The sequence below is a fragment of the Epinephelus lanceolatus genome, chromosome 4 (assembly GCF_041903045.1).
Source record: "Epinephelus lanceolatus isolate andai-2023 chromosome 4, ASM4190304v1, whole genome shotgun sequence".
In the NCBI taxonomy this organism is placed as follows: Eukaryota; Metazoa; Chordata; class Actinopteri; order Perciformes; family Serranidae; genus Epinephelus; species Epinephelus lanceolatus.
In genome coordinates this window covers 31,989,803-32,009,266 of record NC_135737.1, presented here as the reverse complement: position 1 = coordinate 32,009,266, position 19,464 = coordinate 31,989,803, and the positions used below count along the sequence as shown (strand labels likewise).

Below are 19,464 nucleotides of genomic sequence, written 5' to 3'. Positions count from 1 at the left end.
ATTTGTTTTAAGTCACAGATTGACGGTATGGCTAGTGTGATCCGATTGCAAGATGGTTTTTAGTTTTGGTCTGTTCCCATCTATCTGATGTATGTGGTACTCCGACCTTCTTCTCACTGTAAAAGTCTACATCACGTGCCATTTCTTTTCACTGATTGTTTTAACTCTGCTGTGATTGTATCAGACCCTGTTCCTGTGCTCCCCTGCTGTGCAGTGGTGTGTTGACTGTAAAAATGGCTCAGTGTCACTGAGGTTGAGGTTGCTGCTAAAGAGTACAATCAGTAGCTCTGTTATTGTCAAAATATACCCCCTACTCCTTGATCACCCCCACTATCCAACTCTATTAGAGAGGTAGAAGCTAAAAGGGACAACATCAGTGTCACAACTTACTGCCTCTGGTTCCCCTCATTTGCTGTCTCAAAACAACATTTTATGATCAAGCTCTCCACTGTTTTTATTCCCTGACTGTTGTGCTACTTTCTTGCATCACGCCTCCTTAGGAATCCAGCAAAACCTTCACATTGTTCTCATCATGGACTGCTCCAACTCTAACTTCACCATCAACTGTGAGAGCAACCCAGCTTTTTACCGCAAGTGTTCTGTCCAGTGGATGGAGGGATGGTCTGAGAGCAGCATGAAGAAGGTCAGTGGAGGAAGAGGAGCAGGATGGTGTACAGTGACAACATCAAAGTCAGATATTGCATCAGCAATTCCTGATATAATTCACACCAGTATTTCAAATCAATGAATCCCACTGACAGTGTTGAGGATGGAGATTTACCTACTGTATGCCCAGAAACATTGAAAAGACAGTGCAGCCCAGACTCTGATAGTATCTCTGTTGAGCCAACACTTACTCTGGCATAGCCTCATACATACTTGTATGGTTTACAAGTATCCAGTGGAGTCATATTCAGTACTGACCCTATCACTGCAGGGCTTAAGATGCAAATTTGTGGTAGTTAAAATTTAAATTGGACACTTGACGCATTATTTTTAAATGCGGGTGAGATAAGTGTCAATGCTTTCTATCTAACTTTCACATCTTGTGTGTAAACCTGCACCATGTCAGATTCCTGAGCTGCTGCTGTCAAAGACAGAAGGAGTAGAGGAGAATGACAGAGAAAAGGCCACAAAGGGGAAAAGCTCAGGTAGGGGTACATGTACACAGCAAATTAAAAATTGTTTAGAAAATGACGTGTTTTGATTGAATAACCTTTTTGAATTGTGTGACTGTGTTATTTATAATAAAGATGATGTTATTTTTGTAGGGCATGCCTGCCATATCCTGTAATTGTACTGCTCTTCTTAGAATATAATCTTATCTGAAAATTGCTTTTTTTTGACAAGATTCAGTGTATAAAGTAGTTAACAGATATAAAGACAAACATTTCTACCACTGACAGAGAGGTAATTTTACCATACATTTTGCATTTTCAAACTACAGCTGTTTTTTCTTCATCGTTATCTGATTTGTAAGTAACTCAGAAGCTAATTAACGTTGTTTCTAGCTGTGTTGGACTGTGCTTTATGTTATGAAAGTGACCTCCTAAATTTAAACCAGTTTGTGCTCACAGTCTTCCTCATCCTCCGCTCCCAGCAGGGTCTGGTCAGGGAGACTTGTGCCGTTTGTTCCTGATGGTCCATGAGTCATGCAGAGAACATGGTGCAACACCCAGCCAGTACATGGCCTTTCTGCATGTTTACACTGCAATATTTAGCCGGAAGCAGAGCCAGCTCACAACGAGACAACAGCACCTGCAGGTACAACAGCAGATTAATTACAAGGTCCATGTGCACAAAGGACCAAGATGCATGCATGGAAAAATACTCACTCAATTTGTTTGTTTGATTTTTTTTTGTCCACACAAATTCACTTAGCAGTCATTGAAAGACAAAAGAAAAGTTTTTGTGTACTTCAAAATATAAAAGTAAAAGTATGTTCATTTTAAGACTGGTTAAATGTTTAAATAGAAATAAACAAAAACGGTTATCAGCACTGTGTACATGTAGCATGTTGGCAAAATCCCATATATTAGCAAAGCCTGGGAACCAGATGAATCTGCAAGCTCATGTTTCATTTGCCCCGGTAGATGTGTCTAGTCCCCCTCCCGTTCAGACAGATTTCCAACTGGCCTGGCCCGCCTTGTGCAAATCACAACTCTTCATATATTATGGGGCGGGTTTGATACAGTGATTGGCAGAGGAGCGTCACCGGTCCAGATTCGAAAAGTCACACATCACGTATTTTGCTGCTCAGATTGGTTGTAATTGCGTCCAGTTTGCTCCATCCAGTGCAACACATCAATTTAAATTGTCAAAAAGTCAGTGCTGATCAAAGATGAATCAGTATTCTGTCACTGCATTGCTTATTCCCTGCCTCAAATGTTTTCAGAAACATTTTAGTGTACTGTTTAGCTGAAATTTGAGAGAGTTTGTAAACAGGCTGCCATTTTATTCCTGCTTGAAAACGGACCAAGCACTGCCCCCCCGACTGGTTGTAAGCCTTTCCAGTTGCATCCAGAGGCATTTTGGCCTGCGCCCGTCTATAACCCTCCCAGAAATCAAACATGGAGCTGAGAGATTCCAAACATTTGAATAAGTGTGGCGATGCCAGGCTGATATTGGCAAACGATAGCAGGAGAATATTTATTTCTAACCAATTTGGATAGACTCTGATAAACTTTGATTTCAATGTACAACAGTCTGTCTTGAGTTAATCACTGAATGTGTCTAGCAATCATAAAAAAATAAAGGCTTCAAGGATAAAGGCCCATCTGTCCGTAAGTGGCCACTTGCCCTTAGAATTAAGAGCAATGTTAAAACTTTCTTGGTATTTTTTTGTCTCTTGTCGGAGTCATTTTTCATGTCGCTCACATTTTATGTCTGACTTGTCTCTGCAGGCAGGTGTGTCTAAACTGAACGAAGCCAAAGAATTGGTGGATGAGTTGAAGAGACGGGCTGCAGAGCAGAGTGCGTTGCTGAAGACTAAACAACAGGAGGCAGATTCTGCCCTGCAGGAAATCACCACTTCCATGCAGGTGTGTGTGCTTGTGTGTGTGTATGTATCTTTGTGACTGTGTGTGTGTCCGTGTGTGTAACTTTGACACCTGACGCAGGTGGGACCGAGGTCCTGCAGGGTTTCATGTCTCCTCCAAGTTATATCTATCCTCCTCTGAACTCTCGCTGCGGGCCTCCTCGCTGTTAGCCCTCTTCTCTTCTCTTCTCTTCTCTTCTCTTCTCTTCTCTTCTCTTCTCTTCTCTTCTCTTCTCTTCCCTTCTCTTCTCTTCTGCATTGTGTTATACAAGCAACTTTTTCTGGATTTCCCATGACTGTGTCTCCCCTGCTGTGAAGACGCTATTTGTTTAGTTTGTGTGCCTATGAGCATTTGTTTGTTCGGTGACTCCTCATCCAGTGCTTTCTATCTCCTTGTATCTACGTTTCCATTTCCTGTCGCTGGCTCTGTCTGGAGGGTGGATGGGTGCATAGATAGATGTGTGGAGGGGAAAAAGCAAGCTGAACCCTGTTCATTAGTTATGATATCCCTCTGTCTTTCTCTCAGTGGGGACTCTGTGTCTTGAGTGAGACGGAGTGAAGGAGGGAGAGAGAAGAAAGGAGAAACAAGAGAAGGAAAAACTGTCAGCAAAGTCAGTTTGCAGAGTGATAATTAACGACTAGACTCGTCCCTTTAGGCTGCAGCAGCTATGTCTCCTGTAGAGAGAGAGACAGCAGGGAGGGAAAAAAGGAGGAGGACTTGGACAAAAAGATGAAGAGTGGAAACAAACTAGATGGAAGAGTGATAGTGGCTCGAGACAGATGGAAACAGTGAGAGTAGGACGCAGTGGAGGAGGACAAAAAAAAATTACATTTGGAGAGAGAATAAGGGAAATATAGGAAGGGGTCAAGGCTTGACAGGGCAAGAACTGGAGGGATGGGGAGACGGTCAATAAAGAGTTTAGCTTTGGGTGAGATGTGATACGATGGATAGATTCTGAGGATAGAAAGGAGAGAGAGAAGTGCTGGAAAATGATGCTGCCAAACACTCATCCTCAACAATGTCTTATTCTAGTTGTTCCGAAACCAGATCTTTCATCTTTACTCAGAGGAGGACTGGGCTGTATGTCTGACACATCTCAGAACTGAAGAACTGAAAAAGAGACTTATTTACATTTTCAAAGGTTGTTTAGACACTTTGACGTTGCGGTATCTCGAGGTCAAGGGTTCAAGTTTACTTGGTAAAAAGCAAATTAGAAATATGGTACATAATATTCTCCTGTTTCAGAATTTGGAACATTTGAAATCTGTATTTTCCAACATTATAAATATCCCATGATCTCTTCGGTTGTTCAGAATGCCAGTGACCAGAAGACAGAAATGGAAAAGATAAAAGGGAAGATGGCTCAAGAGGTGTCCAAGATTGAAGAGAGAAAGGCCAAAATAGATAATGAGCTGAGGGAAGTGCAGGTAAGTTTGACTTGTGCAGTCAGTTTAACATTACATGTCAGTTTCTAGAAATATATATACATAAAACTGCCCATTACCGTCTCCATACTTGCCATCCCTGCAGTACTTATCCTTTCTTTACCTCTGTTCCCCTCCCCCGTCTTGCTATGGCTGCCCTCTAGCCCTTGGTAGATGAAGCAAAGCGTGCAGTTGGAAACATCAAGCCTGAAGCTCTGTCTGAGATCCGTTCCCTCCGCATGCCCCCTGATGTCATCAGAGACATCCTGGAGGGGGTACTGAGACTGATGGGCATCTTCGACACCTCCTGGGTCAGCATGAAGAGGTGAGGGGGGGAAGAGTGTGTAAAAGGATAGACAGGACAGGGGGGTGAAAAAGAAGGATGATAGATAGATAAGGAGAAAGTTGCGCCGTTGGGAGTAATTAAACTGACGATCTTCAACACCTTTTGGGTTACCAAAAAGAGGTGTGAAGAGGTGATGGGGGTGTGAAGGGATGGGTGGGGATAGAGGAGGAAGAGGATGAAAGGTTTTGCACAGCTAGGAAAGGATGGAAAGAAGGAGGTGTGGGTTTTTTAAAAAGTTTATTTTAATCAGAAAAACACCAAAAACTGTTCATGTTTCAGCTGTCATCTCATTCAAACATGTATATTTTCCACAAATTATTCTCATGGCCGAAAAGAAATGAAAACAGATGTCTATGCAATTCTTTTGTGTTTCAATGTTGATTTAAATTTAGCTTTTGTACAAGTCACTCATCTCGCCCTGGGCACCTTTAGAGGGGATCAGACAGACAAAAATCATTCTGCCCTGCTAATGACTCTTGTTAATTGGGTGAGCAGACTCCACTCTGAGCACTGTGAGTAATAAAGAGAGTGAGTGAGTGAGGGTGACGTGTGTGTGTGTGTGTGTGTCTGTGTGAGGGGGGGCTCTTCATGAGTAACAAAGAGAATAAATTTCAACAGTTTGTGCTTAATTAGAGATGAAAAAAGTTTAAGTCTCATAATTTTAGGCTTGAATTAACACTAACTTCCTCATTTTCTGGATAAAAAAATCACTTTATTCTTTTTCCCTCTCTAATTTACTTCTTGACTTCACTTTATTGCCATGACATGTAACATCAAACTCTGACACACATTTTTTCTGTTTGTTTGTCTCTTCTTTCACTGTTTTGTCACCTGATCGTGTCCATTCCTCTTTCTTTTTCCTGTTTTTTTCTCCTTTTTTCTGCAGCTTTTTGGCTAAGCGTGGTGTGAGGGAGGACATAGCTACATTTGAGGTGAGGAACATCACCCCTGAAATTCGCCAGAGTGTGGAAGAGCTGCTCAACAGGAACAAAGCCTCCTTCGATCCCAAGGTAAGCTAGCTAAGCTAAGCTAATGGCAGAATACGAATTAGATTTGTGTTTTTTTTGTTGTTGTTGTTGTTGTTGGCTGAAGATGGTATTGTGGCTGCTGTCTCTACTGAGTTTTGTCTGACTTGTGATGCTGTTGTTATTATGGTCAGAACGCAAAGCGTGCAAGTGCAGCAGCTGCTCCCTTGGCTGCCTGGGTCAAAGCCAACGTCCAATATTCCCATGTCCAGGAAAAGATTGAGCCACTGGAGAAAGAGCAGGCCGGACTACTGGAGTAGGAATACACACACACAAACACACACACACTCTGGGCCTGGCACCAGGAGGAGTCTTAAAGGGGCTTAGTCCCCTCAGTTGTATTTTTTGCCCCCTCTATTTAAGTTTTATGTATCTATAGAAAAATAGCAAGATCAAGAAATTAATCAATTTTGATTGATTTCTTGATCACAACCACACATGACCATAAGCTGTTTCAAGCTGCAGTTTTTGGCAGAGAAATGTCCAATTTAGCTAATTTCATAAAGATTACAAGCTTGTCAGTAAACTTGTGTTCTTGATCTTCATCTGCCAGCTCATACTCATACTCTTGTATGCACATAAAATATTGACACGCGCAATATATTTGTGTTTTCGTGTGTGTGTCCAGAAACCTGAGGAAGACAGAGAGTAGGAAGAACAAGCTGGAGGACCAGCTCAACTCTGTTGGAGCCAGAGTCAACGAGTTGAAAGAGAAGTATGCCTCCCTGTATCATTCCCTTTATTCTTCCAGCCTTTGATCCTTCCATTTCCAATGTTTTTCACCTGTCACAAAATCTAATGGTTGCAGCCTTGTCATAAATTACCCTTGCAATGTTTTTGTAAAAAATCATAATTTGAATTCTTCCATCATTCCATCATGGCCAGCCCTGACTTCAAGTTGATGAAAACAGAAAAGAAAATAGCAGGGACAAGAAGAGAACTTATTTGTTTTTTGGCATGGCAAGACCAGGCGTCTCATTTATAACTGTTGCGGACACACAAAACAAAGCCTGAAAGAGGCGTGTGCCGCTTACCATGCAACAGTTGTGATATATAAAAACAAACTTGGAAGGAAAATGTGCACGCCTATAGGGAACCTCTGACCCATGAGTACGAACATTTTGGAGACAGTAAATTGGAGTTGCAGATGGTGAGGTTGCGAATAGAAGCCAGGTTGTGGAGATTAAATGTGTGAGAGGAAGCATTATATGTATAGTGCTTCCTCTCACACATTCAATTTCACCTCATATCACACGTTACTTAAAGATCCACTTGATAGTGAATATACAATCTGGCCAATTTATTTGTGCTAGTGAGCCATAACTATTCCATAACCACCTTTATAAGTTGTAAAAATAATAAGCCAACTCAAATCTCACATTGAATTCTGCTCATTATTTCATCAGCTCTGCCTCACTATCATATTCCCCACACCCAGAGCACGGAGGAGAGGGCCAGACTGTGTGTTGCTGAGACAAGGGGTCAGCTGGAGCACTCCACAGCTGTTGAAATGCACACATGAAATAGCATTAAATTATTGCAAGGCAGAGTGTCAACAATGTTCAATACTGTCTTCTAATATGGTAAATATGTATCACCGAGTATGATTTTTGTTTCAGTTTTAGTGTAGTTTTAATTTTTTGTGTGTAAAATTGCTGCAGTGAACATCACTTTGGGCAGTGGCTGCCACACACATTCTGCATTTTCCAGTCACCTTATGTACATCTTTACCAGATGCACAAATGGGCTGTGTAAATTGACAAAGTCTTTAAATTAAGCCCATGACAGCTCTCGCACAATTATTAAACTCTATATCCTCACTATGAGTCCTTATCATAATGCAGACCAAGATTGCCATAACAAACTTAAATAAATGAATAACTAAATAGTGTACACTTGTCAAGCTTGAATTTTCAAGTTCAGTATCAGGGTCGGGGATACCAGTGATTATCGTGATCATTTTTGGCAAGCTGTGAAACAATCAGTCTGATGATGTAAACACTTAAACACTGCGGTGACACTCAACATTCATGAGGTGCTTTGCATTGACCATGTGTGATTGAATGTGAGCATGTAGAGGGCGGGATATGAGGCTGATCCAAGCGCAGACAATTCCAAATTGATTTGGGATTTATAAAAGGAAATTGCACACTGGCAGGCGTACACACTGTTTCATAAATCAGAGTATGCTTTGATGCAAGCCATTTCCTGCTTTTGTCCGCATGTACGCTTTTAGTATGGATCCTACTCACTGTTTTATAAATGAGACCCCAGAACTTGCAAATTGAGACTAACTTTCAAGCTGCTGTGAACAGCAAGTATGCTTGGCTAGCAGGCTAACAACAGCATCCCACAAGAAAATAAATAAAACTTTTTTGTAGTTGCCCTACCTTTCACTTACTGCCAGCCATACAGTATTCCTCCCTCTCTGCTGCCTGTCTTCTTCCACCATGGCGTTATATAAGCAAGCATACAAACAATCAATAATGCCTTAAGGTGAGGTCTTTTCCACCCTCTTCTGGCTGGACATTGGCCAGTCTCACTTCTTATCAGGTCATAGGTCAACAAAGGTGGACTTCACACTGCAGAGCTCTTCTGCTCTCTCTGTTGCTCTTTCCTCCAGCATCTTCAACCTTTGCTTTCTCCAACTGTAGGTTCTGCCAGTTATCTTTTTATCTATCCCTGTTCATACCACCATTGCTTTGGCCGTTCTTCTCCTCTCCACCCTTCTCCCTCTGTAGTCTCTTGGCACCTCGTCTCACCTCACCTCACCTCACTTCACTTCACCTCACTTCACCTCACTTCACCTCACCTCACCTCACTTCACCTCACTTCACCTCACCTCACTTCACCTCACCTCACCTCACTTCACCTCACTTCACACTGCAATGTCTGTCAAATTTAATGGCATATGTACAGATTTGTGTTCTACTTTCAACGGCATTAAAGGAGCTACAAATGTTTTAAACATCAGAGAAATGAATTTATCTTCTCGATCTATTTAATCTGTCTTTGGTAGATTAAACAAATATCAGAATGTCAGTCTTAGAAATCTCCAATGATCCCACATCAGACACACTTAGCTACTTATTGATTTCTTTTCCTCCGCCTTACCCTTTCCCTCAGGTTTCAGTGTCATACCACAGAGGCAGCTAAGTTGGAGGCCGAGGTGACGAAAGCCCAGGACACTATCACTGCTGCCCAGCAGCTCATATCGCAACTGGACGGAGAACACACACGGTGGAACGCACAGGTAATTTGATGTATGAGTGTGTTGATGTGTGTATTGGTGCGGGAGGTTATACACATTTACTAAGAAAGGAGCTCATTTACCATGTAAGAGCAACAGGAGGTGTGTGTGCCTGCCTTTGTGTGTGTGTGTGTGAGTGTGTGACAGGGGGATGTATCCTGCTGTCTTGGGTCCCTTCTGGCTGTTTTTACTCCTCTCTGCAGCATCTGTCTGCACCTTAATTAAAACACTCAATCTCTTCCTGACACACACACACACACACACACACTCTCGTGCGCACACACCCTCACACTCACTGCCTCCCTCAAGGCCCACACCAAAGAGCCAGTTTACTCTCTGCTCACGTATTTCCATACACTCACACATACACACTTCATCCCTAACTCTTTTGCAGACTATGTAGTAGCTGTGGTTCCCTATATGTTAATGCCTCGAAGTTGTTTATGTGTTTCAAGGGAAGGGAGAGCGTCATAGAGAGAGGGGTACATGACTAGAGGGGTACACAACCACAGAGTAAATGGTGCAGAAATAGCAGGTATGTTTTGAGTTGAAGCATAGAATGTGGCAGGATGTTTGACAGTATAGTAGATCAGAGACTACATGGCCTGTAGCCACAGAGATGTGGGCATTCAAGGGTCATAGGGCTTGACAATTAAACCTGATGCATAGTTACTCGCCAAGCATTTGCATGTGACATGCTGGTAGGCTCAAAGGAGTCCTGATCAACATAGAACTTACAGCAGTGATGTCACATTAGCTCACAATGTTAAGTGTGTGAGTGTCCCTGCATTTGTAGGTAGCTTTTATCTTCTGTTTTTGTCAGAGTCAGTGTAGAAACTTTTGGATTATTTGGGGCTACAAGTTTACAGCTTATCAGTTTGGAAGAAGGAACCATGGGTTGCATGCTGTCACCCATGGTTCAAGTTACTTACCTTATTTTTCTTTCAGCTTTCTTTTCTTTCATCCTTACTTTTCTTTACATTCTTCCCTCTGATTCCTCCCAATTCTTGTGGTGCCCTTCCCTTTCCTGTCTCCCTCTTTGCATACTTTTGTCATCCTAATCACCTACCTGTCTCTCTTTCTATCAGATGTCTGAGATAAAGAATGAGCTGGACACGCTCCCAATGAGGGCCATGCTTGCTGCAGCCTTCATCACCTATCTGTCTGCAGCTCCTGAGGACCAAAGAAGACACTGTCTGGAGACGTGGATGGCTCAGACTGGACTACAGAGTAAACACACCCCTATTAAAACTTTAAGCTAATACACAAGCAGCAGCATATGCCAACTCTTGTGCTAACAGCCTATGCAAGCACACTTCTGCCCACACATGGCACAATGCACTGTGGTGATACATATGGTACTTATACAACACTTGCAAGCTCCTGGCTCTACTCAATATGGGTGCTGTTTTTTTTTTAAATATTTGAATCATCTTCTAACTAGTTAAGGGGTGAGTTCGGTATTTTTCATGGTGGTGCAGTGGTTATGATTGTCGCCTCACAGCAAAAAGGTTGCTGGTTCAAACTCAGGGTGGAGGCTTCGAACCCTGGGGTGGGGGAGCCCTTCTGTGTGTTGCATGTTCGCAGTTACGGAAAATGAATGAATGAACCTGGACCCTATATTCCAATGTTTTTTTGTCTAAATGACTAAGTAGAGCAACAATTTTTGAAACCGGTCCAGTGCTGAGCTGAAGGTGCTGCAGCCGGCAGCCCCGAAACGGGCTGCAATGTAACCACTTGAGACATGTTCACACCATTAATTGATGTCCATTCAAAGAGCTTGTATTTGCCACTGATTTATTTTAGATGTCTGACAACTTATGGAAAGGATTCCTTCAAACATAGATGTTTTGATTATTTAAATGGAGTCTGGTGTCTAGGTGTTCCTAGAGCTGTGTCTGGTTTAACAAAAAAGACTCTTTAACAACACGGTCTACCTCTATAGGGATGCTTTCTATAATGTTTTCAGACGGTTAATAATCAATCTGAGACTATCTGGCAAAAACAAACACTTTAAGTGGACGTAATGACAGTGCCAGCAAACCTTGAGTGGTTACATTGCAGACTGCTTCACAGCTGCTGGCATTAGTGCGAGAGAGATCTATAGGTAATGTAGTCAATCTGGACCAAGTTCAAAAAATGTTCACTTAAGTCACTTAGACAGAAAAACGTGGGAAAATGGGTTCCTGGCTGAACTTACCCTTCAACTATAGTAACTAAATTCAACACTCCAAGTCTATAGTTAACAGTACTAACTACCTAACTTCCTAGTCATGTGGATGTTTATTTTACATCCCTCACTCAGAAATCATCCTTGTTTTTAATCATGTGAGTAACCCACCACATAGAAATGTTAAAAAAAACTCTCACACACTCACTCATTAAGGATTACACTACTTAATAATCCTGTTTTTCAGCACTGGATTTTTACTTCTCATCTGCCAAGCATAATCACCTTAATTTGTCAGCTCCACTATTCAGATATTAATATTCCATCTGCACAAATGAACTTGCAAAACGTGTGCGGAGTCTCTTTCAACACTAATTGTTGTCTTATTAATAGCTCTGACCATATAATTCTGCTTGGCAACCTCTTTTCCCAGAGGGCCTCAAATGTGCATGTAACTCCCAAACAGCTGATGCATGCAGTTGACCCACACACTCGTTTCTAAATCCCTACGTCCCTTCCAGTGGCTTCTCCGAAAATTGGTTGTCAGGTTTACTTAGTGACCCCACTTAAGTGTAGTATAATGTGTTTAGGCACTGTTGAGGAATCGGGAATTGTTGTCAGTGACTGCAGCATCAGTGAGGTTTGATTAAAATTACCAACACTGTTTTCTGTGAGCAGGTACAAAAGCAACAAATAAGCATGTGCATTTGTGTTGTGTGTGTTTGTATCAGAGTTTGACTTGCGGTCATTCCTGTGCTCGGAGAGTGAGCAGCTGATCTGGAAGAGTCAAGGGCTGCCATCTGATGACCTCTCCATGGAGAATGCACTAGTCATACTGCAGGTTAGATATCTATTTGCCAATCCATTAAATCTCGTTAATCTCTCCACTTTTGTTTTAATCCTTTTCATTACAATTCAGCTTTGTCACAGAATGATTTATGCTAATAAAAGAATTTAATCACCAATTTCCATCTCTGTATCTCCCCACTTATCTTAGTTTCTGTGTGACTGAAGTTATTGCAGACTATTTTTATACAAGCTTACAATAAGTCTTTGTCTTCCAGCACTTACTTGTAACAGCCAGCCTCCATAATAATAGTCATATCAATAATTCTGCCCTTGTTGCCATTCATCTGTCCTCCATTTGTCTGTATTGTGTTTTATTTTTACCATTGCTGCCTTCAGATCAATGAACTCAAATTACGGGTAAGAAGTCGTTCCATCATTCATTCTTGTAGCCCACACTTAGTTTAGTGTAGCCTCTCTGTTTCTTTCATTGTCTGTGTGTTTATGTGAGACTTCCTTACAAGTTTGTGATTATCGTCATACCTCTATACTATATATTAAAGGTGCTAACTAGAACCTCCTAGGGACCTTGTCCCCATAGCAGAATCCATTTTGGATCCTGGTAGATCCAGGAACACTTTCAGGGTTTCTACCCAGAACCAAACAAAAAAGGGTTACACCTAGAGTCATCTAGGTTCTGTGGTGTAATGATTGTACCCATAACCCTTTCTGGGAATCTCTTCAGAACCTCTCTACCTTTTAAGGGTGCAAACAAGAACCCACCCAGGGCGTTCTACCAATTACCTGTTCATATTGGAGGGTTTCATCTAGAGCCCTCCCAGAGGGGCTCTTTAAATAGTAACTGACTGCATTACCCATAGATTGCGCTCCCTTTAATCAGGGTTTTAGTTTAAAAGGTCAGCCTGGGGCCAGGGGAAGCACATCCAGCAGCCTCGGGCCTCATGAGGCTCCCTCTTCATGAGGGCCGGGCCTGATTTGGTCCAACACAACCTACAACACTCTTGGTTGACAACCATGTTTTTAGGGGGTGGAGATTTTATAAAATCACTACTACTACAGCCTCTACTATTTCTGTGGTGTGGTAGGGTTGGAAACCGAAATGCAGTTCCAAATTAGAACAGTATACAAAATGCCAAGTACCAGGTACCCGTAAAAAACATTTTTTAAAAAAGGATTTCGGCAGACCATGTGGTATTGTATTTCATGAAATGATAGTAAAGATATCAACCATGGCAAACTACAAGTACTAGAATTGATTAAGGGGATCTACATTTAAAAGTACCATCTGAACCATGGGCAAACATTTAAATATTTGAGGGCTAGGATCTATTATCACCTATGCTTTCAACAATCATTGAAGGTTCTTCAGAAGCAAATGGTTCTGGGTAAAACCTCAGCTCTTCAGGAAGAATCCTTTTGGAACCCTTATTTCAAAGAGCATACACTTAAACACACCTGTATGTGTTGGTAAAATTGACAAGGGAATCATCTCAGTCAGTCAGCCTTCTTTGTACAGAGGAAATTGCAGCATATTGAAAGAAATCGATTCACACAGTAGTAGCAGTAGTGAATGTAGTATGTACTGAGTTAGTTAACGATTGTAAAGGAGATAGATTAGAAATATGTGTAGATGCTCGTGACACACTCGCACACAAAAGAAACCAGACCAGGATAACGTCTTTCAGTAGGTAGAGTACGATAAGGCTGGGGGCAATACACAGACAAATACACAGGTTTGAGGAGGAGAATCTTTGAGCAAGAGACCATGAAATGGAAGAGCACAGGATGAAAGGAGGGTGGTGGACTTCATTCCTTTGCCTGGCATAGGAGTGACGCTGGTCGATAAGCATGACAGCAGTGAGACAGGACTGAACCACACATGCACACACACACACACACACACACACACACACACACACACACACACACTTCCCTTTCTTCAGTAACTGAGTCTCTTTCTAAGTAAAACTATCCCAAAACAATTTAAGCTGAAACACAATTCTTTATTCGTTGTTCTATACTCAGAGTGTTGCCTGTCCATTCCTGATTGACCCGTCATGCCGAGCTACAGAGTGGCTCCGCACACATCTCCAACAGTACCGACTAGAGGTCATCAACCAACAGGTAAACACACACAAACATGCACACGCATATCTTGCACACAGTGGAGGTCATCAACCATTCAGTTGTATTTGCAAACTCATTATCGTACACACACACGCACAGTGGTGAGAAATCAATCAGCCCTTAACCTAAGCTAACATTGAGGTAACTTTTATGTCTGCAGGAGCCTCAAAAGTCATCACCGTTGAACATTTCTTTGAAGTGTTTCATTAGATGTCCTTGATTGATCTCATTTCTTTTGCCCAGTGAGTCCGAGCCTTAAGTTCATTAGTATACCCTTATTTATCATGTTTATCAAGTTGCCACCACCGTTTGACAGAGCGTATGATTCAGCCACCTTTACCTCTCTCCTCGATTCGTTCAGGTGTTGATTTAAAAAAATGATATGATTACATTAATCAATACTTGACGGTATTATTCATTACTTACTAATCACGAGTTAACATTTGCAAAATTAGTGTCATTATTTATTACACCATTAAAGCAATGAGTCAGATTTAGTGGCACAGTGCTCTTGAGAAGACTGAATATCGTCTTTGTCTCCTGTGTCTACACACAATACACACTGTTGCAGCTTGACACGCACGGGCACACACACACACACACACACACATATATATGTGTGTGTGTGTGTGTGTGTGTGTGTGTGTGTGTGTGTGTGCGTGCGTGCGTGTCAAACAAACTGGGATTAAACATATATATACATATATATGTGTGTGTGTGTGTGTGTGTGCGTGCGTGTCAAACAAACTGGAATTAAACATATATATACACATATATATATATATATATGTGTGTGTGTGTGTGTGTGTGTGTGTATATATGTGTGTGTGTATATATATATGTTTAATCCCAGTTTGTTATGTCTATTATCAGCAATATAGCAATATGAATTAATAAGTCAGAGATCTTTCATCTTTTTTTTTCTTTGTATATCTATTATTGTTAAGATGAAAAAGAACATGGTTATAGGCTCTCAGTTAAGTAACCTGGAACCAATAGATTATTCTCTAATTGTTGCTGAATATGTTACAGAGTACTGTCACTAACCAATACTAGAATTCAAGGTGTTTTTCCAATTCTGTGTCTTTGTGCCGTCTCTCTTCAGGATAGTAACTTCATGACATCCCTGGAGCTGGCGGTTAGATTTGGAAAAACCCTTATCATCCAAGAGATGGATGGAGTTGAACCTGTGCTCTACCCACTGCTGAGGAGGGACCTTGTAGCACAGGGTATACACAAACACACGCGCACACACACACACACACACACGCATTTTTTTTAAACTTTTTTTTAATTCAAGTTTTGATTGTTTTTGAAGGCTTGGTAAATGGCATACATGTATTATTTTCTGGGCACACATGAATACAAGGCACATATTTTTATGATATGGTGATATTATGATAATAATATTAACAAATAAGTCTATAACATGTCGTACATATGTCCTCATACATCACTGTCTCACATAGTCACAGAGCAAGTTCATAATTATGTTGGCTTATATTCTGTTTTAATATGAGTCCATAACCGGTCCCACAGGGATACTCCTCTTTCTCCTGATTGCCATTTATTTGACTGAACATACATTTATAATATGCTATTTCCACCATTGCATAAACCCATTCTTTCAATTCCGGGGTCTTTGTTGTCTTCCAGTGTCTTAAAGGGGAACTAATGTTTTTTTCAACCTGGCCCTATTTTCCGATCTACTTTTGTCTAAATGAATGATAGGATGTTCAATATTTGACATTTCTCCAGTACGAGCGTGTGCTATATTAAATAATAGGGCACTCAGACAACGTCAAACAACGTCAAAATACGTCCACTAAAAGTGCATTTTTTCCACACAGATAGGCTCGGATTGTTGGTATAATTATCCGACAACATAACAGAAAGGAGAAATGAACGTCTGTGTTTACCTTTAGCTGGATTCGGACATGTTCCTCTGCCTGTTGCTGCTCACTCTCTCTCCTTGTCTGCTTTTCAGTTTTAATGAGCTCTGCGTCTGTGTACTCTGTGTACTCCGTGTACTCCGTGTTCAAATAAATATGGGCGGTCATCAAATTCAAATGGCTCATCCAGATGCGACTGACCACCAGGAAACACAGCTTTAGACTCAAATGGATTTCTGAACTAAACCAATGACTTAATATGTCTAATACTCTGATCCAGAGTAGTCTGACCAAACTACATTCCCATGTACAGTGCAGGAGAGTTCTTATTTCACTTTTACATTTCCAGCAGCTATTGTTATTTAACAACTTCATTCTGTAGAGTCTTAACGATGTACGATAATATCTATGCAGTTCAATTTCAGTCAAAGTAGGTGTGAGAAAACTAATTAATCCTGTGTCACCAACAACTGGTTGCTAACTAAAAAGCTGATCACCCACCTCTATCTGACAGCTTCTTTTATACACTGCTGTGAAATCCTATTTTAAAAGGATATTGCCTGAACATGATAATTGTTGTTAATTAGCACAAGTTACCTATGAACTTTTTCAGTCAACTAGTTTTTATTGGCAGCACATAAAGCAGTTTGAAGAGGCAGCCATAAAAACAGACAATTATGATCAAACCCTTCTTGTTTTCTGCAGAAAGACTTTTCTGTGACTCCATATTTGTCCAAGGCTGATGCTAATAGGGCTGTAGACACAGAGAGGCAAATGACAAACTGTGCATTGTATCAAGTTGCCTATGAGGTAGAGGTAATGAGCATACTGTGGGGGAGCTTTACAGAAGACTCAGGAGAGAAAAGTGTGAACAAAGAAGACGGTAAATAAATGCAGATAACTTAAGAAGAAAAACAGTTTGTTGCATGATCGGTGTGTCATTTCATTATCACTCTTAAGTACATTGGAAAAAAATGTTTTCCGCGTATAGCACAGAAATAGACCCTTCAGAAAACACCTTCTATACATAAAAATCTATTAATTTACACCAGCGCTGTTATGTTCAGTTGTTCGTAAGGTCATGCTTATGACACATGTACATACAGTACATATACACGCACCAAGCATGTCTTTAGTGACACACTTAAAGATCATAATTCCTCTTTACAAAGGGGATAACTAATTACATTAATTAAAATGTCTGACTCATATCACATTCACATATGTATTATGTATATGTGTGTGTTATCCGAGAATTTAACAAAGTTGAAAGACAAGCACATTTGTGAAACATCAAACACTATTTCCGTGGTCATTTTAAGAAGTGATGGTGATTACATGTAGTGTATAACCTTGCTAATTCAAAGTCAACAGGAAGAGTGGTGGTTTGAGCCACTAAATAATTCAGACTTCTGACATACTCTGCAGTTATTGGAAATTAATATTTATTATATAAAATCAGCATGCAGAAGTGCTCCACACTTCGTTGTGCATTCTTTTTTATTTATAAATGCTTTTTAAATACTTCTCCTAATTAAAAATGAGATGCACAAAAAACACGTCTTATGTTGATGCACGGCTGTTTTTGAATCTTTTGATTTCACTTGTGATATTTTAGTTTCTTGGCTCAGGTAATTGCATACCAATTACAGCTGCAAGTACGTGTAAACAGAGGTTGAATATACCTGTGAAAATGAGGGTGATTCATAAGGCTGTGAATCATCCAGGGAGAGGCGGTTGTCTATTTGAAGCTGAATTGGAAAGAGTGGGGGCAGAGAAAGTATAAGAAAGGCCAAGTTATCCACTTAAAAGTGGTGTTGAACAGGATGGAAAAAAGAGGTGAGACAAAGGCATGGCAGTACTGCATTGCAGACTTCTAGAAGACAGAGAGTAGAGAGTAGGGGAGAAAGCTAAAAGGTGAAGATATGGTTCAAAGTGCTCAAAGTTATATGATACAGTATGTTATTAACAGATACTTTTTTTCTCTGTCCAACTTCAACACATATGTGCCCACACACGCACACAGGTCCAAGGTATGTGGTTCAGATAGGAGACAAGGTCATAGATTACAATGAGGACTTCCGTCTCTTCCTGGCAACACGGAATCCCGCCCCCTTCATCCCCCCTGATGCCGTTTCCGTGGTTACAGAGGTTAACTTCACCACCACAAGAGCAGGCTTGGGAGGACAGGTAACCCACACATATGTGAATCTGTGTTCATTTTTCTGACACTCTGTTAGAATGGCATTGATTAAACTTATGGACTGTATGAATAAAGTGGACGTATCCCTGTGAAGTCAATGCGAAGCACCCAAAACCATCAATCTGTCTAATGGCCAGCAGGGGGCGACTCCACTGGTTGCAAAAGGAGGTCCAGTTGTATGGAAGTTTATGAGAAAATGACCGTACTTCTCATCTGATTTACTACATCAGTAAACATTTTCCTAATCAGTTTATGGTCTCATTCGCTGATCTCAAGTCTTCATCAATACAGCATAATGCTCATATTATAAATTATGGTCCTATTTAGTGGGAGTTACAAAAATGATAAAGCAGGGCAGGTTTTAGGATGTGGCTACCTTATGATTGACATTGCTACCTCAGCAATGTCCTGGGGTTCTCAGTCAGATCCACAGTTCGACCTTCTTGTTTAAATATGGTCACTTCTGACTCCAAAAAGCAAAGATGGTGATGGGCAAAATGCCTCAAAAAACTCGAGGCTTCCAAACCATTTGATGACGTCACAGTGGCTGCTTCTACTTCTTATATGCAGTCTATTATTAGACTCCACATTGTGTGAGGCCGTAGTCTGTGGTGGTCTTATTTAAAATTAAGCCAGTACAATGAAATTAAAGGTTTGGTCTCTCCTTTTTGTGACCATAGCTTCAAAGGCGCTGCAGATTTCCTGTTTTTCAGCAGTTTGACCCAATTTAGTGCTTCGTGAGCAGAATCCATGTGGAACAAGTGCTTTTTCTATTGTATGAAATACAGTGCATATACAAAGCATATACTGTGTGTTGTAGTCATGTAGTTACGGTGTGTTTCTGTTGTCGTGTGTGCGTGTCTTTGTGTCAGCTGCTAGCCTTGACCATCCAGCAGGAGAAGCCAGAATTGGAGAGTGAAAAATCAAGACTGCTACAGCAAGAGGAAGACAAGAAGATACAGCTGGCTCAGCTGGAAGAATCGCTGTTACAGGTACACATGTAGACATGTAGAAGAGAATTCTCCCTTCTGGAGGACTTGTAGAGCTTGTTGCTGGGGCAACACCCAATACTGTATTATGAATATTGCAGTCTGCTTACTATTTGTACCTGCAAAAACACAATGATGTGCCCCAGTGATAAAAAATGTAGCTCCAATCAATACATAATCATTGGACAATGTT

The 19,464-nt window shown here is 41.0% G+C and overlaps 1 protein-coding gene across 1 annotated transcript in view; it reads left to right on the top strand.

Moving 5' to 3' along the window:
- dync2h1 (dynein cytoplasmic 2 heavy chain 1) overlaps positions 1-19,464 on the top strand; it is a 152,523-nt gene that overhangs the window by 52,426 nt on the left and 80,633 nt on the right. The window contains exons 57-73 of the mRNA XM_078167136.1: positions 501-643; positions 1,073-1,151; positions 1,601-1,764; positions 2,904-3,041; positions 4,352-4,465; positions 4,627-4,787; positions 5,695-5,818; positions 5,968-6,089; positions 6,462-6,548; positions 8,960-9,086; positions 10,172-10,313; positions 11,985-12,094; positions 12,439-12,459; positions 14,086-14,184; positions 15,293-15,416; positions 18,106-18,269; positions 19,155-19,274. Of these exons, the coding sequence (XP_078023262.1) occupies positions 501-643; positions 1,073-1,151; positions 1,601-1,764; positions 2,904-3,041; positions 4,352-4,465; positions 4,627-4,787; positions 5,695-5,818; positions 5,968-6,089; positions 6,462-6,548; positions 8,960-9,086; positions 10,172-10,313; positions 11,985-12,094; positions 12,439-12,459; positions 14,086-14,184; positions 15,293-15,416; positions 18,106-18,269; positions 19,155-19,274 (2,039 nt within the window). The remainder of the gene's footprint in view (positions 1-500; positions 644-1,072; positions 1,152-1,600; positions 1,765-2,903; positions 3,042-4,351; positions 4,466-4,626; positions 4,788-5,694; positions 5,819-5,967; positions 6,090-6,461; positions 6,549-8,959; positions 9,087-10,171; positions 10,314-11,984; positions 12,095-12,438; positions 12,460-14,085; positions 14,185-15,292; positions 15,417-18,105; positions 18,270-19,154; positions 19,275-19,464) is intronic.